This window comes from Labrus bergylta, chromosome 9 (genome assembly GCF_963930695.1).
Source record: "Labrus bergylta chromosome 9, fLabBer1.1, whole genome shotgun sequence".
Taxonomy (NCBI): domain Eukaryota; kingdom Metazoa; phylum Chordata; class Actinopteri; order Labriformes; family Labridae; genus Labrus; species Labrus bergylta.
In genome coordinates this window covers 24,745,252-24,760,298 of record NC_089203.1, presented here as the reverse complement: position 1 = coordinate 24,760,298, position 15,047 = coordinate 24,745,252, and the positions used below count along the sequence as shown (strand labels likewise).

The window sequence follows — 15,047 nt, the reverse complement described above, 5'->3', positions numbered from 1 at the left end:
TCTGTTGTAGGAAACATACAAAATATTTGTCAGACAAATAATCATGCTTATTTCCAGGATTTTTTACAAAAAATATTTAGATTAAAGATTGTTTTTTTTCTCTCTCCGGGATTCGGAGGTATTCAGGTATATAACTTCCTTCCCTATGACAAATTAAAAAATTCTATTTTAGGAAAATGCCATTGTTTCACATCAGGAAAATGTAGTTAGTATGATCATCAGATAAGCCAGCTTTGACTGTTTAAACATCTCCTGCAGGAATATGCATGAAACATATGAATGCGGCCTTAAAAGAAATCCAAAAACATCAGATACATCAGTCTGCGCTTTCAGTCCTCTACTTTGCTTCACTATAAACTTTTTTAATACAAGATAATCCCAATCATATCCTGTAGTGAGTAATGATCCATTATTTTCATATCTTGCATGTCTGATATTTGAAAGAAGAATATCTCTGACATTTCTTCTTGTCTGCATAGCTCAACAAGATATTAATCAGTTTAGATTTTAAAACTCCTGCAGTCCCAGCTCTTCTTACGCTGCTATGTTCAGCTGCTTGTGTTTTTCTGACTCTCCGATGTACGTCGATTTGGATAAAAGCGACCTGCTAAAAGAATTGTAGAAGTGTAGTTCACAGGCTTGAAGATATAGAGCAGCATGGGGCAGCAGGGGAATGATGAATTCATGAAATAAACAGTTCAAAATAAACAATAAACAAAAAGCAAAGTTTCCATCAAACTCACAAAGTCTGAAATAGCTGCCAGAAAGGAAATCAACTGATCCAAAAGACCTTCAGACAAGTCGAGTGTGGATGATTTGTAAAAGAGACAAAATATGTCAAAGTCATCTCTTTTTTAAACACTTAGAACGATCAAACGCTCAGACAGACAGATGTTAGTCGTCTTTTAAACACAGTTTAAATGCAAACTGAATCATGTCTCTCTCTCAAAGGAGAAATCATTAAACCCATTAAAATGTGTTTTCTGTCAGGACTCAGCAGCAGGTGGAGGACGGTAAACGACTTGCAGAGTCGTGTCCTCGCATATTAAACCTCTCAGCTTAACTCATAAAAACTGAACTGTTGTGTTTGACTGAGGCTCATTAAGTCAAAGAATCACTGCTGAAACAAAGAAACACTTCTGGTCCAGGTTTGTTGTGTGATTACCACCAAAAAAGACATCAGACAGTTGGTCAGGTTTGTCTTTGTCAGCAGGATCATTAAAAAAAAACCTGAAGGCCTGATTTTCATCGGACTTGTTGGGAGTGTGCAGCTCGCACCAAAGAAGAACACGTTCAATTTAGGGGCCGATCTGCCTAAATGTAATTATTATTGCTTTTGAAAATGGTACCCAGACTACATAGCACCTGCGTTTGCAGATTTGAGAATCATTAAGGTCCACACCGTTGCCCTGCTTTGAGGTCTTACAGCATTTTCTTATTCAAAATAAAAATGTAATTAAATGTAATAACATTTGTTGAAGCTGGTTTTAGCCTCGCTAAAACAAATGGCATTCATGAGACTGATTATAATTTCTAATTAAAGTCAACTGCTGTTCTTTTCGATTCAATTATTACACTATTGATCCCACACTTTAGCCTGAAGGTTTTGATTAGGGATGTTCCCAGCAGACTAATTGGATAATAGGTTAAACAGAGATTTCAATTCTGTTTAACCGACTAGTCTAAAGGTGAGAAAACAAAACAAAAACAGTCAAAATAAAGCACAGTTTATTGAAACTTGTCAGCGGCTAAGTGGTGTAATTTGGGTTTGCTGAATGTGGCTAACATAGCAGAGCTAGCATAGCCAGCCTTCAGTCCTCCCAGCAGTTAAACATCCACATGGCAAAGCTAAAAGCGTCGCTCTGGTCAGTTTGTCCGTTTAACCTGGAACAATATGCATATTTTTATCTCAGTTTTCTAGGTCAAAATGCTGACAAACTGCGCTGCTCCTACGAGATGCTATCCGGTCTTCACTGTGCTTGTTAACATCCAGGATGTAGAGCAGGGAGAGCAGGCCCATTAACCAGAGCTACAGCCAGTCTATGGTACAGCTCCAACAATTGGCGGGTGGCTGTGTTGCAGTTTGAGCATAACATTTGAATAAATCAATCACTCAATCTTTATTTGTATAGCGCCAATTCACAACAAATGTTATCTGAAGAGACTTAATACAAAGCAGGTAAAAGACCTTACTCATTGTTATTTTATAAACAAAGAACCAACATGAATCCATCGTGAGCACTAAGCAACAATTAGCAAAGTTACATCGGCAAGAATAAAAGACCTTTCAAGAGGCAGAAACATTTGAATATTAATTGTTTGTTTAACCTACTGATATGGTGCTGAGTTACGAGGGTGATGATGTTAAACTGTTAAGTCGACTGAACGCGCACATCCCGAGTTTTAATCATTATTCTGTGTTGCTTCTTCATTTTTAACGTTTAAAACAACACCAGATTATAAAACTTCCTCCAAAAACATAATAATGATTCACTTCAACAAGTTGTCAGTTTAATGACCAATATTACAATTGTATTTAATATATTAGCAACAATTTAGTTTGAGTTCGAAACAAGTCAGACTTTTTGATGAAATTCAGCTTAGTTCAGCGTCCTCTTTATGTCACACACATTCAGTTGAAAGAAAACAAAAATAACTTTGTCCCACAGCAGGTGAGTTTGACTGATCCCCTGCGCTGATGTTGTTAAACACAAACTTAGCCTTTTTTCCACTTTAGTGACTTTATCGGCACAGTTTGAAGTTTTGAATGTGAGGTAAACATGTTATATATATATTCCACTCTGAAATGTAAAAGAAAAAGAAAAAAAATACTTTTTGTCTTTTCTTAGCTGTACATTTTTAAAAAGTCATTCCTTATTTGCTCCAAACTTTTGACAGAACTGTAACTAGTTGGGTCCTTGTGACTGAAATATGACCTCTGTTCATTTTAACTTGAATTGTAAAGGTTGCTGACGTCACTGATGAAGTTTTTAAAGAGAGAAAATGAACAGAGGAGGTTTAGAAGGAGTCACACTGTGGTCACGCTCTGACTGGTTTCATAAAGAAATAAAAGTTTCTTTTTACTGTTACACACTGTGTAATGTGTGTGTGTGTGTGTGTGTGTGTTTGTGTGTGTGTGTGTGTGTGTGTGTGTGTGTGTGTGTGAGAGAAACAAGGCTGCTTCTGTGTGAACTTGTGACTGTTTTTCTATAAAACTTTTTTCTTTAGGATTGTTTTTTTGTCGCTGCGGGATATAAAAAGACGATTGACTCTCTGCAGTAAAAACAATCTAAATTGCTGTGTTTTTTATGTGTGTGTGTGTATGTGTGTGTGTGTGTGTATTTATGACACTATAAAGAGGGGGGGAGTTCATGTCTGTAGGGCTGGAGGAGTGAGACGACATGTGTTCATCACATGCTACATAAAACCTTTGAAGAGAGCAGATCTGTTATGTTTGTGTCTCTGTTTAAAGGGTCAAGCTTGAAGCCTGCGGACGTTTTTTATCATATTAACATCATCTCATATAAACAGAACAGACAGTCAGTGTGTATGTTTAAACATCCCCATGTGATGTTTCCTTTTCTGATTCTTTACAACAGCTTTAAATAACACAAATATAACCCACAGTGTCATCATTATAAGTTAAGATCAATAAACTTTATTAATCCCTGGAGGTAAATTCACTCAAACCATCCAGCAGAATATATAAAGACATAAAAGTTTAAAGGTTTAAGACATAAAAGCAGCATTAAAGTGATGAAAGCATCCGCACATTAATGATTCAAACAAAAATCATTTAATACGTGTTAAAAACTTAGATTGGAAAGCGCTTTAAAACGAAGAGACAGCAGGATTTTCAGCATCACACAGAGATGCTTCATTCAAACAGTTTTTCATTCTCAGGTTTTAATCCGTCTAACTCCCCTGAGAGGACATGTACATTTGAACACGATCAACTATTCGACAGAAAAATGAAACAAGTGAAGAAGAAGAAGAAACAGGGCGACGATGAAAGAGGGAAACATTTAATAAGTGTGTGTATATGTGAACACTTGTGAAAAGATTCTAACACAAAGCACAAGCACAAAGTTGTGCATCTTTATTTTCCCTTTTTGTCATTTTTTGTTCTTCTTAGTCTTTATTTCTCCTTTTTTTTCTTCCTTGTTGTCTCACATCTTCATTATCCCTTTTCTTCTTCTCTTCTTCATCTTTCTTTAACTTCATCCTTGCCTTTGTTTCTTCTTTCTGTCTTTTACTTACAGTCTTCACCACCCCTGTCCTTCTTTATTGTTACTTTTTTTCCTCTCCACTCTTTTTTTCATTTCACTTTTTTCTTCCCTGACTTTTGATTTTTTTCTGTTTTCCCAAATATCTTATAATTGAATGTGGCAGAGACATCCGAGTGTTCCCTGGTTTCTCTGTGTGTTTCTGTTTCTGTCCTGATGTTTTAAGAACTATCAGGTTTTCCGTGACTCGGTCTGAAGTATCGATGGAAACGTTCAAAGTTAAACCTTTAATCCTTCATGTTAAAAAAAGAGCAGATATTGAATCCCCTCGCTGCAGAAACAGTGTGAATACATTCAACATCTCTGCAGAAGTTTCCACTGATGGTGGAGATTTTGTTCCTCTTCTGCATGTAAATACATTCAGTGACGCACTCGAGTGATGAAGATTAGAGGGGAAAGACACCAGCAGCTTATGTCTGTCCAAAATCAAACTCCTATCGTCTTCCTTTTCATGTTACAGCTGCATAAATAAATAAATAAATAAATAAATCTTTTTTCTCTCTTGTCAGAGCTTCTGATCGTCTTAATTAAGTAAAACCTATTATTACATATTGTGTATTTTTTTTAAATGTCAGTAGATGTTGAGGATGTAGAAGACACGACATGGTGAGGGTGATGATGATGATGATAATGATGATGATGATGATGATGAAGGTGTAAAGACGTCAAGATGATAACAGATTCTGAAGCGCTGCGTTGTGATTGGCTGAACAGCTATGTGTTGTTTTTCTAATCTGTCCCCCAGAGAGGCTGAACTGGTGACACTGGGAGGATCAAAATACACACACATCGCATTAACGTGTGTGTGTGTGTGTGTGCGTGTGTGTGTGTGCTTGTGCGTGTGCGTGTGCTTGTGTGTGTGTGTGTGTGATCTCATGGCTCATTGCATCTTCTGTCCCTGAAGCCTTTTTCGGATTTTCCACTGAGCGGCCTGTTATTGTAGCCTAGTGTGTGTGTGTGTGTGTGTGTGTGTGTGTGTGTGTGTGTGTGTGTGTGTGAGCATTTTTTGATAATTTTTGTCTCTCCCTCCCACTCCTCTTCTTCCTCCTCCTTCGTCCTTAATCCTCACTTCCTCCTCAATCCCTTTCATCCTGTTCATCCTCCTCCTCCAACTTTTCTTCTTCCTCCATCTTTTCCACCTCCTTTTTCTCTTCTATCTCCTCCTGCTCTCATTCCTACACCTCCTTTTTCTCTTCTATCTCCTCCTGCTCTCATTCCTACACCTCCTTTTTCTCTTCTATCTCCTCCTGCTCTCATTCCTACACCTCCTTTTTCTCTTCTGTCTCCTCCTGCTCTCATTCCTACACCTCCTTTTTCTCTTCTATCTCCTCCTGCTCTCATTCCTACATCTCCTTTTTCTCTTCTATCTCCTCCTGCTCTCACTCCTACATCTCCTTATTCTCTTCCTTCTTCTCCTTTTCCCCTCCTTCCTCCCCCTCCCCTTCCTCTTTTCTCTACTTTCCTTCTTCTATCTCTCCTTCCCCTACTATTTAACTTTTCCTATTTTCTTTTCCATCTCTTACTCCTTTTCTCTTTTTCTCCCCTCATCCTCCCCTTACTCCATTTTTATTTACTTTACTCATCATTTAAACACTCCACACCTCCATTTTCTGTTGTCTTTCTTGTTCTCTTCCTCCCTCTTCATTTTTGTTTTTTGCATCCCCTTCTTTCCCTTTTCCTCTTTCCTCTTCTTCTCTTTCATCTCCTCTACCTCTTCTTGACTCCTACCTCATCCACCTCTTCTCTCTTCTTCTTTTCCTTCTCCTTCCACCCTTTATTCTTCTTCATCTTATACTTATAATTTGTATTTTATATATAACTTTCCTCATCCTTCACCCCTTCCTCTTCCTCCTCCTCTTCCTCCTCCTCCTCCTCCTCCTCTTCCTCCTCCTCCTCCTCCTCCTCCTCCTCTTCCTCAGGTGGAGGACGAAACAGAACCTAGATTACTGTTTCCTGATGATGTACGCTCAGACAAAAGGAACTTATTACGTCCAGGTAAGAAAAACAAAATAAAATCGGTATGAAATGGAATTTAAAAAAAAATGTTTTAATATTTTTTACTTTAACTGGACTGAACAGGTTAAAACAACAATATAAGGATATTTATAAATAAAGAATGAAATATTATTGAACATGTCACTTTCATACTTCAGCGCGTAGATTTCTCTGCTGTCAGTAAACTTTATCGTTAAAAGTTTAGCGGCTTCTCTAAACTTTTTCATCTGGGCTCTGAATGTAATAAATCTGGACGCCCATTAAAATAAATCTGTCTTTGATGAAACTCTGCTGCTGCGGTGGCGCGAAGCTGATGAAACTGTTGCATTGTGGGTAGACTGACGGGGACTTTAATGGAGGTGTCTCTGTGGCTTCGTCTCTCGCTCTTTGTTCCCTCTGAAGATGAAAAGGAGAAGAAGAAACAGGCGGCTGACTTCTGACAAAGGGAAAGTGTTTAAATAGACTCGGCTGCTGAAAACTGCTTCACTTCATAGAACAATGATAGAAATAACAAAACTCACATGTTGACAGACTTTCATCAACTTTCTGTCAAAAAATATCAGATTAAAAAATAAATATTGAAAACAAAACATGAGTCAGCTGCAGCTTGAAGAAGCTTCTCTACTCAAACTTCTTACTAAATTACATCTCTGGGAAATAGAAATGATTTGAAATTGAATGTATTATTCACAACAAAAAAAAAGAAATAAGAAAAAAATTGTTTAGGACTATTTTTCTTCGGCATGTCATTTATTTCTGCAAAGAAAATTATCATCATTAAAGTGCAGGTTAGTATTATCAATTAAAAATGAATATTAAAGAATTAAATAAAAACAAACATTCAAGATAATGGTAGAAGAAAACACTGAAGTTGTCACAAAAATCCCATATCAAGTTTAAATGTGTCTTTAAAATAAAAAATTATATTATAATAAAATGAGATAAATGTTAAATTTACATTAAAAACATTTCTTATTCTACATTTACAGGAAATCATTTGCTCAAAATACATTTAAAAAAAGTTCATGCAGACGGCATGGATACACAGGAATAGAATAATACGCAATGAGAAATCATTTTTTATGATTGAATTAATTTGTTGTTGAGTTGTTTAAAAACTTTTTTTGGGAGTTGCTGCAAAGGAATAACTGAAAACAAGAGAATGGAAATAAAGAGGTGAAAAAAGGTCATGGACTGGTGAGATTTCTGCTTGTGATGGAGTCTGAGGTGAATCAAACAGCCAGAGATTTCTCTATTCTCTGACAGGAAACTGGACTTGATTCATTTCCTGCAGATAAATGTTTTTGTCTTTTTTTTGTTTCCTGGCTCTTTTAGTGAAGTGCTGTTGTGATGTGTCCTTGAACTCAGCAGCTCTCCCCGCTCTCCCGTAGCTGATCTGGGTTATTTCCCAGTGATGGAGCGATCTCCTCTCCATCACCGTCCCAGCTGGAGGTGGCGGAGCTTTGGCTTGCTCCCACACTGAGCGTTTTTGACAGGAACACAGAGCCGACGCGCTGTTTTGACACCTAAACTCGCTCTGAACTCTGCAGAGCGAGGTGTACAGTGACAGGTGGGGGAGGAGGAGGAGGGGGCAGGTGGGGGGAGGTAATTACTCCATGTCGACTCCCCCATTACTGAAGCTGAGGGTGTAAACGTCTGTCAGAGAGCTGCACAACAAGTGTGTGTGCTGCAGGACTGATAGCAGGAACAGAAAAGGTCGGCGTAGTGTTATTTGAAAAATAAAATTACCTCAAAGTAAACGTTCTGTTTTTAACGAGGGAGTTCATTAATGAACAAGTCCTTACTCTTTTGTGTAGCTGTGTAAGAAAGTTACTGGGGTTTCACTTCCATTTGAAGTAAAGTTTCTACAGATCGCTGACACCTCTTGCGTTCAACATGTTGAGAGTTTCTAATCTACCACAAACTGGGACAGGATTTTTGGTTTAGTCCTGGACTCAGAGCTCAATATTAAAGAGGATTTACATTATTTTAAACCGGGGCCCTGTTTTCCTACAATTTTTTTTTGTATCCAGATGATTAAAAGATACAGAAAGTGTTGTATTCAAAGCCCTGAAGCAGCTCTGAAGAGTGATGGCAGCCTCAAACCAGATCAAATCAAGACAGGTCTTTGGAAGTGAAGGTTCACACTTCCAGGCGGGTGCTTTGAGCTGGTTGGTGTTGAGCTGCAGGAATTTTTTCTCAGTTTGTCGGAAAGCGGGGGGGCTCCAAAGACAGAGCCACCAGACTGGAAAAGAACCACAGAAAGCTGCTGCTCTCTGTTTGAAAGCTGAAGTATTTCCTTTTCATAGTCTTTCAAGTAGAAATTTTAAACCAAGGCCATATTTTTGAGGTCACCTAGGAGAATTGTGTACGGCTTTACAGCACTCGTTCATACAGCGGCCATGAGCTACAAATCAACCAGTTTGACCGTCTCAGTACTGTTTTAAACAACGTCTGAGGCTAAGTGATGAAGGAGGATGGTCTCCTCGCCTCCCGCTCTTGCATGTTGTCGATGAGAGGGAGGCGCTAACAGCACTATTAGTATCCTAGAGTGCGGTTGCACTCAAAGACCTTCGATGGGCGCAAAAGCCCACCAAACCAAACTCCTGCATTTTGTTGTTTAAGATGACTTATAGGTGCACACAAGAGTTTTGGATTTCCTCCAGTAGATTTATTCATCTTGAAGAAGTGAAACAGGCCGTGATGTCTGCAACGTAATCATCGAAGGATCAAAGTGTGTCCTCTAAAAGGCTCAGATTGTTATTCTAAGTGTCCTTACTGAGATGGAGCTTTTTGTTAAAGAGGAAGATGATTTCTTGGAATTATCTGTAATTGCTTTTTTTTATGTCCTCAGGAGGTAAACCTGCCTGTTAGTGTTTAATTAAAGAAGATAACAAACCCATTTGATTTACTGTTAGAGAGAAGACGAGTGAAAAGAAGAGGATTTTAGATGCTCCACTTAAACTTTGATATGCTTGTATTAGTACCTCTACTATACTGCATTGTTTGACTACATCTCTCTCTCTCTCTCTCTCTCTCTTTCTCTCTCTCTCTCTCTCTCTCTCTCTCTCACAGTTAGAGGACGACATAGTTGCCCGTCCGAACTACTTCACCACCATGAAGAACTTTGCGTTGCAGCAGCCGTCAGAAGAGTGGATGATCCTCGAGTTTTCTCAGCTCGGCTTCATCGGTGAGTTGCTGACAGTTTGTTGTCAGTGATAACTACAGCAGTGTCAGTCATATGTGCCCAAAACAAATTGCGAGCATTTTTTTTTAATTTAATTGCCAAAGCTAAACTCTTAATGCTCTTTTGCAGTGAAGTTTTATACTGTTTGCTCAATTTGAATACATTTTCGGGGGTGTAAATTATTAGATTGAGCAAGCCAAGCTTCTTTAATATTACCTGAGATGGTCCAGTTGGTTTTATCTGCACAACTCTTCTTCAGATGTGTCTCCAGAGAGCACCCTGAAACTGTGTGCCAACAGTGGTAAAATAAATGTAAATGAATATAGTGGTTGCAGCCGCAGGTTGAATGACAAAGTCCAGGTCTGAGATGCATCACCTAATTGAAGGATTAGTTCTCTTTTTGTGTCATTTTAACACCTTTATGATCATCCCTCGACCTTGAGAGACGATCGACTCTACCATCTGAGCCACAGCTGTCCCAGATGTTTGTCCAAATTGCAAGACATTTAAGCCCCAGATGGGAGTCAACAACCAGATGTTTAGACTGGAAATATCAGGGAAATTCTTCACTATATATAACCAACATGACTCCCTGTTCTTTTGCTTCCAGCTTATCTTCTAGTTTAATCCTGTGTGTGAGTGGGTTTCCTGGTCCGAGAACGTCTACTCCTTTGGTCATTCATCATGTGCTGAAGTAGGATGTTTAAGATGTGGTTGAACGCTGTGAAAAGAGAGAAATTGGACCTTTGAGATGAGTTCATTTAGGATCACAAAGTGTTTCCAAAGAGTGAAAAAAAAAAAGACATTAATGTGAAGAAGTTTGTGTTGAAGCTCAGCCCCTTCGGACTAGAGTGAAACAGTAAACTGATCTCAGGTCTTTCAGCCGTGCAGAGCTCAATCTGAGGGTTAAATTAAATCCAGCAGATTAATTAAAGCGTCAGCCTCGGCCTGATCTGATTTCTAATTATTCTGTCATGGCCAATCAATGACTTCTGTAGTCCAATCAGTCGACGCCGACATGTGGAATACAGGTTCACTCGCCTGGAACCAAAAGCTGATCTGGAGTCAGGGTTCTCTTTTTTTTTTTTTTTTAATCAGAACTGTTTCCAGCTCAGACAGATGGAGGCCCGAATGAGCTGCTCAAGAGCCAGAAATCAGGAGAGTGTGATCAGAGTTTTCTGACCTGAAACAGCTCACATCTGAAAGTCAACACCAACTAGGGCCCGGCCAATATGGGATTTTTTGGGATTGATACCGATGTCGATGTTAGGGTGAGAAAAATATCAGCCCAAATTATCGGCTGGGCTGATTAATCGTTCAGGCTCTAACACAAAGTTTAAACAAAGTCAATGAAAGCTGTCTAGTGTGTTACTTATGTTTTGTGAAAAAAAAAAAGTCTTTATTAATGACACCTGTGGCCTAAAATAAGGACGGCCAACTAGTTGCAGCATGAATCTGGTATTTGTTGCATCTTAAAGTGAGCAACTGAAGTTTGTTGCAAAGGCAAGCTGGCTAATTTAAGGACTGCAGAAAAAAAATCACGAATGCCGACCTGCCTCCCATACAGGGTCAGCAAGTAGCGTCACTGCAGACTCCTCACACCCTGGACTCAAACTTTTTTAAACTCCTCCCCTCCCGTATAGGCGTTACAGACACAAGAACAGTTTCCTCGCCCAGGCTGTCACTGTCATGAACGCTAAATAGTCACAGAGCGTCAGAACAGCAACTGCTGAAACCAAACTTGCACTGTGAATGTAAATATTATTTAAATTTAAAAATATCAATCTATGCACACTGCTTAATGTAAATCCTGTTAGAGTCTACCTCATGTAATCCATCCGCCACATAATAACATAGTCTATTATCATGTTTATTTCTGCATCTACTCACCACTGCACTATTGTCTTATTTAGTCTTGTACATATAAGTCTTTGTTTATTTATTTATTTATTTTTTATGTTATACCTTTGCACATAGAGAGCACAGTTCACCAAAGCCAAATTCCTCGTGTCTGTAATCATACCTGGCCAATAAAGCTGATGCTGATTCAGCAGCCCCAGGAGTCTGGATGAAGTAGATGAGGATGCATCATTTTCTATCCATCCTAGTGTTAGCTAACAAACCCAGAACAAGGTCTGTCCATGTGTTGAACGATGTGTCAGCCCGTTGTTTCCCCCCTTATGCTGCTAAATTACACGTTTTCAGAAATGATTTGTTTTTTTAAGTGGCTTCTAATTGGAGTGAAGTTGGCTTCCTGCTGATGTGACTTAAATGTGTTTTTGAAACACACCCTTTTTTAAAGAAATGATTGAAACAACATCAACATAAAAACATTACAACTTTGTCAATGAGAAATAAAAAGGCAGAGCTGTTTTGTTGAGTTCTAAAAGTTGATTGAGTGTCTGTGTGTGTAATTTAAACTAAATGGTAATAATCTAGCACAGTAGCAGAGAAATAAAGAGTGTGTATCTCTGGAGGGATTGTTTTCTCCTCTCAGTGTTTACAGCTCCAGCTATCTCTCCACACACACACACACACACACACACACACACACACACACATACAATTACCCTGCTCCATTTTCTTCCCATGAGGCTTTGCTGCTCCACTTGCCTCTAATAGGTCCCTGAGTGTTCAGCCTTTCATTACCGAGGCCGGGATGGTCGATTCAAACGCACCTCATGGTTCCTCTGGAGGCTGAAACTCAGCGAGCAGCCGAACAACAAACCAGAGATTCTTTAAAACCCAGCAAAATCACCTCGAACTGCTGAAACTGAAAAATACAAAAGATCAGAATAAAAAAGTTCAAAGACCTGCGGGTGTCAGAAGGACAGTCCTAATATTCAGGAGTAGACTTTAATATCTTTAACAAATATATTCATACTTACCATAATGAGGTAAAGGTTAATGTCTCAAGATAATGACAGCAGAAAGGTGACAATATCAGCCTTCACATTATTTCCCTGTAACTGTTGCTTTCCATATCCAGTTTTCGTCTGATCTCGACCCTGAGCCCGGGCGAGCTAACATCATATATATATATGTGTATAGTTCCTAAACAACTTGCACAATCTGCCGAAGTATTCTTCTTCATTGTGTTTTACTGGTCTGGTGCGAACTGCTTGACACAATCCCCCCCCCCCCTACGATTTCTGCTGGCATTGCAAACTTTGGTCCGTACCCGTAAGCTTCCAGAAAACATGCAGAACTTTGGATGAAATGAACACCGGGTATGGACTCAGTATGGGCTCCATCTTTACACTTAAAGGGATACTTCACCCGTTGAAACATGAATCTGTATTGACATTGGGTCATATATGGAGTAGAAATGTGAAATACATTTTGAAGTTGGTGCCTTCTTGAATGAGAAAAGGCAGAAAGTGTCTTTCCCAGAATGCACAGCACCGCAGGCCACTCCCACTAAGGTCCTCTAGTTCAGAATCAGAATCAGAAATACTTTATTCATCCCAGAGGGAAATTCGATCGTTACAGTTTCTCCAAAATATACAGTATAGCAGAAGAAATATAGTAATAAAAACATTTACAGACATATTTACTTCAACACATAAGACCATTTCCTCAACTGATTCAGAGATTTCTTCCAGAATTGATCTTGGAAATTCCTGGCAGAAAACAGACTCTTATGTCTGTGTCCATAGGCAAACAGTCAGAGCAGCGTCACTACCAGTCCGCCCCAGCTCGAGCCGGCCCGGGCTCCTCGTCCTCACCGCCGCCGACAGGCAGGCATCATTGCGGCGGCCAGCAACATAGCTGCTAACTTGTGGATACTTCTAGATTCACTATTCAGGAGACTACTGGAAAAAGACAAAATTTCATTCTTTTGTCATTCTTGATGAAGTCTTTTGGTAACTATAAATAAGTACAAGAATATATTCCTTCTTCCAGGATAAAGGGTTCTTAATAACTCTCTGTCTTCCTGTGTTTTGTTTAATTATCTTGTTTTTCAGTCTGAACTTTTCAGAAATAATCTCCCCAAAAGTCTGTAAGCATTTCAACAATATTTATAACTGAATACGACGGCAAGTCCTAATTACAGTCTGGACATATGGAGCATAAAAAACATGTGTTATATTTAGACTTTTTCAACAGAAAACAATTACACAGGTTTAATCAGATTCAGGCCAGATTGGACGTAGAAGTAAAAACATGTCTGGCCTGCAAAGAACGACGACTTTGTTCTCTGTAGCATCGCTAACACAGGAAGTGCTTGGAGGGAAAACTGCTTTTAAATGACTACCTTTTAAATTCAAATGATGAGCTCACTTTGTATCCCAATGTAGCAGAAACATTATTTAATGGTTTCTTTCTTCTTTGTTAAAGGTGAATCTTTGCTTCCTGAGTCCAAATTCAGTCCACATTTTCTGACAGAAAGCACCCTAGGCACCCTAGGCATCTTTATGCGCTTTATGAGATATTATCACAGAATATCTTTCCAGAAGTGAATAAAGAAACATCAGTATTTTTGTCTTCAGACAGCAGTTTGTGTCCTCTGACTCACTCCCTGCTCCGGGCGCTGCGTCCTCCATCAAAAGAAATTAAACATTTTAAGTGTGAATTATTGATTTGACTAACTGCAGCAGAGAAAACAATCAATTATCTGTCATTATGTGTGTTTCATTGTCCCTGCTGCAGAAACCCTCAGAGACACACACACACACACACACACACACACACACACACACACACACACACACACACACACACACACACACACACACACACTGAGGCGTTTCTGAAACGTCACATTTCTGATTTGATTATTAAACTCCTTCATCTATTTGAGGAAGGACTTTAAGAAACCAATCCTCCTGTGTGTCTACTGCATGTGTGTGTCTGTGTGTCTGATGAAACTGTTGCATTGTGGGTATTCTGACAGTGAAGTTAATGGAGGAGTGTGAGTCGCGCTCGCCCTTCATCACACACTCTTTGTTCTTTTTAAAGAGGGAAACTGATACAGACAGCAGAAGGTGATGAAGAGAGTTTATAATCGTCCAGATCGGAACTCTCCCATCAAATTAACATGATAACAACATGATAATAATATACAGTAGATAATAACGGGAATAATCCTCCTAACACACAAGCGTTTGTTCTGTTTATGTTTTTTTTTCATTTTTAATCTACCATTCAGAATACTTAAGAACTGAAAACTAAGAAAACCTATCGTTACCTTTGTAGATTTAGAAAGAAAAGAGCTCCTCTTATGTTTATGTTAACAACACAAATATCTATTTATATTTGACTTTTTCAAAAACAATTGATTGATTGCTATCTTAATTTTGAACATGTTAATAAAAACAGTAAATAAATAAATGAGTAAAACCTCAACAACATCAGGTAACAGTACATGTTTGAAAAAGATTTGGATGAAGTTTATTTTATCCCAGCCCTCATCTACTTTTCAAGAACTACATCATAAATATTCACCCTGCGTTGATTCCAGAGAATTGACACAGTTGTCTAAGTGAAAGGATGAAAAGGGAGGTAAAAAAAAAGACAAATGTCTACTGAAACTGAAGACATTACGACTCAACAGAGGTCCCTACTGATTGTTTAAG

The 15,047-nt window shown here is 38.7% G+C and overlaps 1 protein-coding gene across 1 annotated transcript in view; it reads left to right on the top strand.

Annotated features, from left to right (window-relative positions):
* The window catches only part of mgat4b (alpha-1,3-mannosyl-glycoprotein 4-beta-N-acetylglucosaminyltransferase B), a 99,349-nt gene that overhangs the window by 60,136 nt on the left and 24,166 nt on the right, over positions 1-15,047 (top strand). Inside the window, exons 7-8 of the mRNA XM_020638365.3 lie at positions 6,206-6,281; positions 9,357-9,471. Of these exons, the coding sequence (XP_020494021.1) occupies positions 6,206-6,281; positions 9,357-9,471 (191 nt within the window). The remainder of the gene's footprint in view (positions 1-6,205; positions 6,282-9,356; positions 9,472-15,047) is intronic.